The 11,938-nt window shown below is 38.3% G+C and overlaps 1 protein-coding gene across 1 annotated transcript in view; it reads left to right on the forward strand.

Annotated features, from left to right (window-relative positions):
• CCDC150 (coiled-coil domain containing 150) overlaps nucleotides 1-7,056 on the forward strand; it is a 93,240-nt gene extending 86,184 nt beyond the window's left edge. Inside the window, 2 exon segments of the mRNA XM_033400328.2 lie at nucleotides 6,314-6,424; nucleotides 6,707-7,056. Of these exon segments, the coding sequence (XP_033256219.1) occupies nucleotides 6,314-6,424; nucleotides 6,707-6,823 (228 nt within the window). The 3' untranslated portion in view covers nucleotides 6,824-7,056.
• Nucleotides 7,057-11,938: the final 4,882 nt, after the last annotated feature.

Genomic DNA, 11,938 nt, shown 5'->3' on the forward strand with positions numbered 1-11,938 from the left:
AGAGAAAGAAGAGGAAAAGAAAGGGACTCAGAAAATATTTGAAGAGATTATAGTTGAAAACTTCCCTAACATGGGAAATGAAATAGTCAATCAAGTCCAGGAAGCACAGAGAGTACCACACAGGATAAACCCAAAGAGAAACACACCGAGACACATTAATCAAACTATCAAAAATTAAATACAAGGAAAAAATATTAAAAGCAGCAAAGGAAAAGCAACAAATAACATAGAAGGGAATCCTCATAAGGTTAAGAGCTGATTTTTCAGCAGAAACTCTGCAATGCAGAAGGGAGTGCAGAACATAATTAACGTGGTGAAAGGGAAAAACCCACAAACAATATTACTCTATGCAGCAAGGATCTCATTCAGATTCAACAGAGAAATTAAAATTTTAACAGACAAGCAAAAGCGAAGAGAATTCAGCACCACCAAACCAGCTTTACAACAAATGCTAAAGGAACTGCTGTAGGCAGGAAACACAAGAGGAGATGGAAAAGACCTACAAAAACAAACCCAAAACAATTAAGAAAATGGTAATAGGAACATACATATCAATAATTACCTTAAATGTAAATGGATTAAATGCGCCAACCAAAAGACAGACACTGGCTGAATGGATACAAAGACAATACCCATATATATGCTGTCTACAAGAGACCCACTTCAGACCTAGGGACACATACAGACTGAAAGTGAGAGGATGGAAAAAGATATTCCATGCAAATGTAAATCAAAAGAAAGCTGGAGTAGCAGTTCCCATATCAGACAAAATAGACTTTAAAATCAAGACTATTACAAGAGACAAAGAAGGACACTACATAATGATCAAGGGATTGATCCAAGAAGAAGATATAACAATTGTAAATATTTATGCACCCAACATAGGAGCACCGCAAAACATAAGGCAAATGCTAACAGCCATAAAAGGGGAAATCAACAGCAACAAAGTCACAGTAGGGGACTTTAACACCCCACCTTCACCAATGGACAGATCATCCAAACTGGAAAGAAATAAGGAAACACAAGCTTCAAATGATATATTAAACAAGATGGACTTAATTGATATTTATAGGACATTCCATCCAAAAACAACAGAATACACTTTCTTCTCAAGTGCTCATGGAACACTCAGAATAGATCATATCTTGGGTCACAAGTCAAGCCTCAGTAAATTTAAGAAAATTGAAATTGTATGAAGCATCTGTTCTGACCAAAATGCTATGAGACTAGATATCAATTAACTACAGGAAAAAATCTGTAGGAAATACAAATACATGGAGGCTAAACAATACACAGCTAAATAACCAAGAGATCACTGAAGAAATCAAAGAGGAAATCAAAAAATACCTAGAAACAAATGACAATGAAAACATGACGACCCAAAACCTATGGGATGCAGCAGAAGCAGTTCTAAGAGGGAAGTTTATAGCAATACAATCCTACCTCAAGAAACAAGAAACATCTCAAATAAACAACCTAACCTTACACCTAAAGCAATTAGAGAAGGAAGAACAAAATAACCCCAAAGTTAGCAGAAGGAAAGAAATCATAAAGATCAGAAATAAATGAAAAAGAAATGAAGGAAACAATAGCAAAGATCAATAAAACTAAAAGGTGGTTCTTTGAGAAGGTAAACAAAATTGATAAACCATTAGCCGGACTCATCATGAAAAACAGGGAGAAGACGCAAATCAATAGAACTAGAAATGAAAAAGGAGAAGTAACAACTGACACTGCAGAAATACAAAGGATCATGAGAGATTACTACAAGCAACTCTATGCCAATAAAATGGACAACCTGGAAGAAATGGACAAATTCTTAGAAATGCACAACCTTCCGAGACTGAACCAGGAAGAAATAGAAATATGAACAGTCCAATCACAAGCACTGAAAGTGAAACCATGATTAAAAATCTTCCAACAAACAAAAGGCCAGGACCAGATGGATTCACAGGTGAATTCTATCAAACATTTAGAGAAGAGCTAACACCTGTCCTTCTCAAACTCTTCTTCCAAAATATAGCAGAGGGAGGAACACGCCCAAACTCATTCTACGAGGCCACCATCACCCTGATACCAAAGCCAAAGATGTCACAAAGAAAGAAAACTACAGGCCAATATCGCTGATAAACATAGATGCAAAAATCCTCAACTAAATACTAACAGAATCCAGCAGCACATTAAAAGGATCATACACCATGATCAAGTGGGGTTTATTCCAGGAATGCAAGGATTCTTCAATATATGCAAATCAATCAATGTGATACACCATATTAACAAATTGAAGGAGAAAAACCATATGACCATCTCAATAGATGCAGAGAAAGCTTTTGACAAAATTCAACACCAATTTATGATAAAAACTCTCCAGAAAGTAGGCATATCGTCCTCAATGGTGAAAAACTGAAACCATTTCCTCTAAGATCAGGAACAAGACAAGGTTGCCCACTCTTACCACTGTTATTCAGCATAGTTTTGTAAGTTTTAGCCACAGCAGTCAGAGAAGAAAAAGAAATAAAGGGAATGTAAATCAGAAAAAAAGAAGTAAAAGTGTCACTGTTTGCAGATGACATGATATTATACATAGAGAATCCTAAAGATGCTACCAGAAAACTACTAGAGCTAATCAATGAATTTGGTAGAGTAGCAGGATACAAAATTAATGCACATAAATCTCTTGCATGCCTATACACTAATGATGAAAAATCTGAAAGTGAAATTAAGGAAACACTCCCATTTACCATTGCAACGAAAAGAATAAAATACCTAGGAAGAAACCTACCTAAGGAGACAAAAGACCTGTATGCAGAAAACTATAAGACACTGATGAAAGTTAAAGATGATACAAACAGATCCATGTTCTTGGATTGGAAGAATCAACATTTGTGAATATGACTATACTACCCAAAGCAACTTACAAATTTCACAATTTGTATGGAAACACAAAAGACCCCGAATAGCCAAAGCAATCTTGAGAAGGAAAGACGGAGCTGGAGGAATCAGGCTCCCAGACTTCAGACTATACTACAAAGCTACAGTTATCAAGACAGTATGGTACTGGCACAAAAACAGAAATATAGATCAATGGAACAGGATAGGAAGCCCAGAGATAAATCCACTCACATATGGTCACCTTATCTTTGATAAAGGAGGCAAGAATATACAATGGATAAAAGACAGCCTCTTCAATAAGTGGTGCTGGGAAAACTGGACAGCTACATGTAAAAGAATGAAATTAGAACATTCCCTAACACCATACACAAAAATAAACTCAAAATGGATTAAAGACCTAAATGTAAGGCCAGACACTATCAAACTCTTAGAGGATACTCTATAACATAAATCACAGCAAGATCCTTTTTGACCCACCTCCTAGAGAAATGGAAATAAAAACAAAAAGAAACCAATGGGACCTAATGAAACTTAAAAGCTTTTGCACAGCAAAGGAAACCATAAACAAGATGAAAAGACAACCCTCAGAATGGGAGAAAATATTTGCAAATGAAGCAACTCACAAAGGATTAATCTCCAAAATTTACAAGCAGCTTATGCAGCTCAATATCAAAAAAACATAAAACCCAATCCAAAAATGGGCAGAAGACCTAAAGAGACATTTCTCCAAAGAAGATACAGATGGCCAACAAACACATGAAAAGATGCTCACCATCACTAATCGTTAGAGAAATGCAAATCAAAACTACAATGAGGTATCACCTCACACCAGTCTGAATGGCCATCATCAAAAAATCTACAAACAATAAATGCTGGAGAGGGTGTGGAGAAAAGGGAACCCTCTTGCACTGTTGTTGGGAATGTAAACTGATACAGCCACTATAGAGAACAGTATGGAGGTTCCTTAAAAAACCAAAAATAGAACTACCATACGACCCAGCAATCCCACTACTGGGCATATACCCTGAGAAAACCATAATTCAAAAAGAGTCATGTACCACAATGTTCATTGCAGCTCTATATACAATAGCCAGGACATGGAAGCAACCTAAGTGTCCATCGACAGATGAATGGATAAAGAAGATGTGGCACATATATACAATGGAATATTGCTCAGACATAAAAAGGAACAAAATTGAGTTATTTGTAGTGAGGTGGATGGATCTAGAGTCTGTCATACAGAGTGAAGTCAGAAAGAGAAAATCAAATACCGTATGCTAACACATACATATGGAATCTATAAAAAAAAAAAAGGTCATGAAGAACCTAGGGGCAAGACGGGAATAAAGACACAGACCTACTAGATAATGGACTTGAGGATACAGGGAGGGGGAAGGGTAAGCTGGGACGAAGTGAGAGAGTGGCATGGACATATATACACTACCGAATGTGAAACAGATAGCTAGTGGGAAGCGGCCACATAGCACAGGGAGATCAGCTCAGTGCTCTGTGACCACCTAGAGGGGTGGGATAGGGAGGGTGGGAGGGAGGGAGACGCAAGAGGGAAGAGATATGGGAACATATGTATATGTATAACTGATTCACTTTGTTATAAATCAGAACCTAACACACCATTGTAAAGCAAGTATACTCCAATAAAGATGTTTTAAAAAAATAATTAATTAAAAGGAATATGGACTCCTCTCTTGTGAGTTTGCCAACAATGACACTTACTGGGCCCTTAAGGAAGTTACATTTACTTTCTGTAACTCATCAGTTACCACTTCTATAGTAGTCAGGAAGTTATTACCTACCACTGTTACTCTGATAGATGGCTTGGAGTAAGTTTCAATAAATGTTGGCTCCATTCTCATTCGCCATACAAGAGGAGACATGATGTACAATGAATGTCATTTCAAGCATCTTTCCCTCAACTTCTGATAAAGAGAAAAGTGGGGTTTGGTTTGGGGGTGGATGGGAGTGTGTCTGTCGTCAGGATGCACAAACAGACCTGAAAAATACTTCAGCTTTGTAGCTTTCTAAAAGTTAAATGACAAGCAGAGCTCTGTTTTCTTATCTCACTATTTTGTACCCACACTGTGACCTGGTTAATATGGGACAAGTACATAGTAGCACAAATTTATAAAGGACCTATTATATGGCTGGTGCCGTGTTAGGTGATGGAGATACAGAGTGAATAAGCCAGACAAAGCCCCTGCTCTCATCGAACTTGCCTTCTCCCAAGCAAGAGAGAAATACAGTAGTCTCTGAGACCTCAGAGTCAAAACGTGAAAATGCTGTCCATGAAACATAAATAATCAAAGGGGGAAAACCAGTCATTTTACTTTTTATTCTAGAGGATATGTTCTACAGCTATTTTGAAGCAACCTTTATATATAATAAAAACCTGTTGGCTCTACCTTCAAAATAACAAAATATCCCAAATACATAGAAAGGTGCCAGGCACATATAGGCTCTCAATAAACATCTGTCAAGTAAATGAATACTGATTCTAGATCATCTTCAAAGGCAGACTATTAGAGGGACTGTTTTCAAGTCTAACAGATCGTTTGGAAATTTGTGCTTAGGAGCTAAAGTATAAAATATTTTGATAAAGGAAATAAAAAATACCATTTACACTAAGCTGGTCCAGTGTTTTTACTAATTCATTGTATTACCTTTATAAAGCACAGCAGGAAAATCTAGGCTTTACAGTTCAGGGACTTTGGAGAAGTGTTTAGTCTTAGAGAACAGAACTCAAAGTGTGGTTTGAACTACCACATGAATTTTCAATGCCATCTTGTACTTTCACTCCTATCGTAACTTTCTCCCAAGCCCTCTCATCTCAGTTCACATCCAGGAAATATTAACAAATGCATGAAAATCAGGTTTGCATTCATTGTTTAACTCCATATTCAGAAATTATTCTCTCATCTATAGGAGGATGTGTATTATGCAAACAGGTTGCAAAGACTATGCAGTTAGAATTTGAGTCTTTTAATATCTAAGTAAAGTCTCTTGAACTGGCAACCATAGGAAGAAAACTTCCAGTTTAACTAATATGAAGCCCATTTGCTAATTGTGGGGGGAAATAAAGCTTTTAAATTATACAGTGTAAAAAGAAAAAGTCTTGGGCTTCCCTGGTGGTGCAGTGGTTGAGAATCCGCCTGCCGATGCAGGGGACACGGGTTCGTGCCCCAGTCTGGGAATATCCCACACGCTGCGGAGCGGCTAGGCCCGTGAGCCATGGCCACTGAGCCTGCGTGTCCGGAGCCTGTGCTCCGCAACAGGAGAGGCCACAACAGTGAGAGGCCCGCGTACCGAAAAAAAAAAAAAAAAAAAAAGAGTCTCTTGAACTAATACACAAAAAGATTAAGTGTTCCTTTGTTGTAAATTTTAATGAGAACATTTGTATGTGCAGATAACAGCTAACCTGGAAGAAGCTCAGCGCTGGTTTAACTGCAGACTCGATGGCCTACAACTTGAGCTGACCAAAAACCGGTTGCAGAGGGAAGACAGGTGGCGGGAAAAGGTGGAATATTCGGCTGTCTTAAGCAATTCTGGATTTGTTCCTACTCAGATTTCTAATTACACAAGTTCTCTCTTCATCCAGCTACTCTCCACTAATCTGTAGATTTCTTTTAACTACTGTTTGGAAAACCAATGAACTGAATTTCTTTCTTAAAAGTTCTACCTCTCCCAAGCTGTCTAGTTTAGAACCACCTATCTTGAAAAATGACATCCATAAAGACAAAATAGGTCCTCAGCTCTGCAGTTAGTTTCTAAGTTTTGGGGTGTGTGTTCTTTCCAACAGGACCAAGATAAAAGGCACAACGGCGTATCCAATCAGTCTGCTCTACATCGATGGGAGAATAAACAGAATCTTAGACTTGTGCCCAAGAAGTGTCATTCTGAACTAAAGAGAAAGTGATTTCCTTGACAGAGGAGCTTCTTCACTTAGAACAGCTACATCACCCTGATTCCCTGAGCCCAGCAACTAGGGCTGGGCTGTTTCCAGCGTCATCAGAACATGAAGTCTTTGATGTGGACTGAAGATTTTGGACCTGAGTTTATCCTTTTATGAACTCTTTGATATCAATATAGAACCACCCCATCTTTTTTGTCCCTTTCCCCCCAATAAATTTATATTAATGTGTTGTATGATAGGAGATGCTGTTGCATGATACTTGGCTATTGTTTTAAGTAAATTTTATCAAAAAGCATTTAATGAGGTACTGGATGATTTGGCAACTAAATGATATGATACTTTATTTCAGTGAAATGCCCTAGTCTAACATCTAGTAGATAATCCCTGGAAATACGATCACCTGAAAAGTAGTAAAAACTCTCCCACTGTCTAGTAAACATACACCCTTCTATGCTGGGTAATTACTAGCACACCTTTTATAAGACCATATCTCTATTTGTATATAAGATATCTCAGAGGTTGTATTTGCAGCTTCCTTGGACATTTACAAAGAAGTTTATTCAACTCTGTTCCAGGAGATTATGCCTGACCAATGTAGTTCTCCCTTACTATAGTAAGCAATAAATTCAGCTTTATCTTCTCATTTCAGATTAAGTAATCCAGATTTAAAGTATGTAAACAGCTGGCATAATATCTGGCTTAATTGATGCTCAAGTAATGGTAGCTGCTGGTAATAGTATTAGGACCTAAATCAAGTGAGCAATTATAAAATTAGAATATAAAATATAAGACTCTCAGAGGTTGATGAGCCCACCACTCAATATCTAATATAAAAAAAACACATCTGGGGACTTCCCTGGTGGCGCAGTGTTTAAGAATCCACCTGCCAATGCAGGGGACATGGGTTCAATCCCTGGTCCAGGAATATCCCACATGCCGCAGAGCAACTAAGCCCATGTGCCACAACTACTGAAGCCTGTGCTCTAGGGCCTGCGTGCTGCAACTACTGAGCCCGCATGCTGCAACTACTGAAACCCACGCGCCTAGAGCCCATGCTCTGCAACAAGAGAAGCCACCACAATGAGAAGCCCACGCACTGCAACAAAGAGTAGCCCCTGCTCTCCGCAACCAGAGAAAGCCCACACGCAGCAACGAATACCCAATGCAGCCCAAAATAAATAAATATAATAAAATAGAACAAAATACTAAAAAATAAAAAAACACAGCTGAATTTATTGCTTACTGTGGTAGGGGAGAGATAAGTTAGTCAGACAGTGGCCTCCCTGATCAGAGCAAACTGCTGATCTTATATAGGGTTTTGAGGAAGCATGGAGTTCAAGCATTGGAAGAGTTTCAGAGGTTTAAGTAGGTTGACATCATCTGTAGATGTATAGTACTTGAGTGAGACTATTGTTGATTAGACATTCAGAGGCAAGTTTCCTGGAGGGCATCCATTTCTGTGTCTGACTTTCAAGAGTGAGGGACCCACTGATTGGCAGTCTGGTAAAAGCCTCCTTAGGTTGTCTAACTCCTATAGTATTTATCCCTTTGGAGGTAAGGAGGTATTGTCAATTTGATGGTATGGGGGAGTCAGAATCTTGAAACAGCCTAACTAAGAGCCCTATAGAACAATTAACCTTGGTCCTGGGGTGGCACTGAAAACCTTGGTCCTGAATTATGCATAGTAACAAAGATCCCAATTGCTGCACAGGAGAGATGATCAATCTTAATGGGATGCAAATGAGTGTTGTCGCGACAGTCACATGCCAAGAATATTAATGTCCTCATCCAGAACAAGAGGAGAATTATAGAGTTAGATTGGTGATCAATTCTAGTCAAGATTATAGTTAAAACTGCCTGTTTAGTGTGATGATTTGTTAAAGTATTTCTATGATACTTTAGAAGTGTTTCTATAGTACGTTTAGAGTGTCTATCATATATACTAGCTTCTATTGTGACCCTCTACTTTCATTTGAAATAACAAAAAAACAGACAAAATATGAAACAATGGTTTTTAAGAGACTGGACATCAAGCAACAAAGCACTCTCATCCCTGAGAGAAAGGGAACAAGTGAGGTGAGCCCTATTGTTGCCTCAACTTACAGCCTTGAGGGCGTTCAGGCTATGATGCAAGAAGTGGAAATTAGGATGGGTTCCCTGGGTTAAGGAACGAGAATTGAGAGTCCAGGGAGACACAGGCTGCAAGCGTTCCAGGACAGAGTATGGGAGAGGAGAGAGATGCACAGAGGGAGCATCTCAGAGATGTCCACAAGGTCCTCTCTGAGTATTGAGCTGAGTACTGGTTAGCACATGCCTTTGAGGAATCTACCTAAGGCTGGAGAAAAAACCATCCAAAAGGGTTAGAAGTGACGGCGCCCAGCATGCACGTGCACGCACATGTGCACGCGTGCGTGCACACACACACACACACACACACACACATACAGTACCAGTTCTCACCAGCCAGTATTGGAAACCTTGTGACTTACGGGCACTGGGTAGTATACAACAGGGCCTTGCCTCAGTAGTAGCGAATAGTGAGCCCTGGAGTCAACACAGCTCTGCTCCTAACACATCTTAACAGCATGGCCCCAAATGACCCATTTCCAAGTAACTGTGTTTCAAAACAGAGCTTAAGAATATTTAGAAAAATACAAAAAAATGGTACCCATCAAGGTGGAATCACGATTTCTGGCAAAATTATCAGGCATGCAAAGAAGCAGGAACATAATGAGAAAATCAAAATTGACCCAGAACTAACACAAACATTAGAGTTGACAGACAAGGACATTAAAACAATTATTGTAACTATTCTGTATACTCAAAGAATATTATACCAGTAGATGGTAATATGAGAAAAAGAAAGTGGCAATAGTTTATAATTATTTAGTTAACTAGTAGGAAAATGATGAGTGATTTCCTTTAGCAATAGAGATTTACTGCATGTGGTAACATCAGATTTAAAGGTGAGCCTAACACAAGATCTGAAGATGCTTTGACTAATTTCTTGAAGACTGTAATTGTTCTGAAGCAAGGAGACTAAGCCATGGCTTCTACTGATTTAAGGGACAAGCAGTGCCATGTTTTTAACACCCCTAGAGCACGGCCTACCCTTTTCATGTCAGTACAAAAAGAGATTTATGAAAATCTAGGAAGAATCAATCTGAACTCTAATTGACTTTGCTCCAGTTAGCCTGTCTGTAAAGTCTTTGACCCTTGGGGATTCTGAGACCATAACTATTTCTTTGGTAATTTTTTGATCAGCTTTATTGAGGTATAACTGACATTAAATTATAAGATATTTAAAGTATACATTGTAATAATTTGATATTCCCTGTGAAAGATTCTTCTCATCTTGATAATTAACACATCCATCACCTCACATCTTTTAAAAAAAAAAACTTTGGTGAGAGCACTTAATTTCTACTCTGTTAGTAAATTTTAGTTATACAAGACAGTATTTTCAACCACAATCATCATGTTATACATTATCTTATAACTGAAAGTTTGCACCCTTTTCCCAACTGCTTCCTATTTCCTCTACCTCCCAACCCCTGGAAATCACTTTTCTAATCTCTGTTTCTATGAGTTTGACCTTTTTTGGGGGGATTCCACATGTAAGTATCTTTGGTAATTCCTTGAGTCATTTCTTTAGGCTAGTGTAGGTATTCTAATGTCACATCAGCTATAATCTGGTAATATGAAAGGGCTGCAGTATATTTTCTCTGGAAGTAGATCCTGCCTATTAAATCTGTAGGTGCCACAAAGAATAAAGGAATATTTCTCCAACAGAGATCCCAAAGTATCAGATATGGGTTGAGACTTATTGTAAATTCTCAGTTTTTAGAGTGGTTCTAGTAGACCAAATCAAATAAAGTTTATTTCTTCTCAAGCTTCTATGATTACTATACATTTTCAAATTCTTCATCATCTTTTATCATGTCAGTCATTTTTACATTAAGACAAAATTCTTCTCTCTCTCTCTCACTCTCACTGTAAGTCATTTTGCTTTTTAGACAACTTCAAAACTCCTCTGAGGATCTGATGTTCCAGAGTAGCAGGATTAAGGGTAGAGAACACTAATATCCATAAGAATGCTATATTGTTCCACTTGGGAGTTTAGAGAGAGGACGAGGAACTGTTGTGGACTCAGGTCTTCCTCAGAGCGGCCATGATGAGACAGATTTTGGCCTGTCCTTCAGCTTCTTAGCCAGTATTGAACCATTGTTATTTCAGTGCTCCTTTCACTTGCACTGTTCTCCTGTCTTCTTTACCTACAGGCTTCCAATTCTTAACAGAAGACCTTTTGGTCTAGTTTTTATCTCAGGGGTCAATTTTATCTAGAGAGCCATAGTTTGTTTACTCTCTAAGCCTCTCTAAAAACATCTGACCACATATTATATATTTTCTAAAAATAGTTTCACATTTCAATTTTTCTTCTTAATAAGTTCCCTAGTTTCTATTCGAGCCTGTTAACAAAAAGGGAGGACTAGTCCTCCTTTACTTCAGCTGTGGGGTCTACCCCAGAATACTTTCGAAAAAAGAGGAGATTTTCTAAGAAATTTGACTATTTGATAATATTTGACATCTCTCCTCTCAAGAGTGTTTATTCAGCACTTTTGTCCCTGGTGATCTCTCACTTCATTGAGCGAGGTGGCTCTGTGGTGGTACCACACTATGATATTTTCTCCACCTTGGATTTCCTTGGGCAATAGGGACTCTGTAAACCATTTGCTAATGTAATCCCTTTTCTAAATGGTCAGAAACGATGAACAATATATAGAAGACTAAAACAGACTGGAATATTTCCTGATTACCAACCCCAGCAGAGTGTTTTTCTTTTCTTATATAGTTCTAATAAGAGATCAGGATTGAGTCTCATTGGAAGGATTGGTTCAACGCCACCCTCAACCAATCACTGTGACTTGAAAGATGAATTATATACTGACTGGTTAGGTCTCTATGTGAGATGTGTCTATCTCTGCAACTGAGGGTGGTCCCCAAAGGAAATCTAAGTGATATTTCCAGAAGAAAGGGGAAATGGAGGTAGACCAGATCAAAACCACAGATGTCAAAAGTTTGTAAGTGGAGAAAATACACCAAGGTCACTAGTGAACT

Source organism: Orcinus orca, chromosome 7 (assembly GCF_937001465.1).
Source record: "Orcinus orca chromosome 7, mOrcOrc1.1, whole genome shotgun sequence".
Lineage (NCBI taxonomy): Eukaryota > Metazoa > Chordata > Mammalia > Artiodactyla > Delphinidae > Orcinus > Orcinus orca.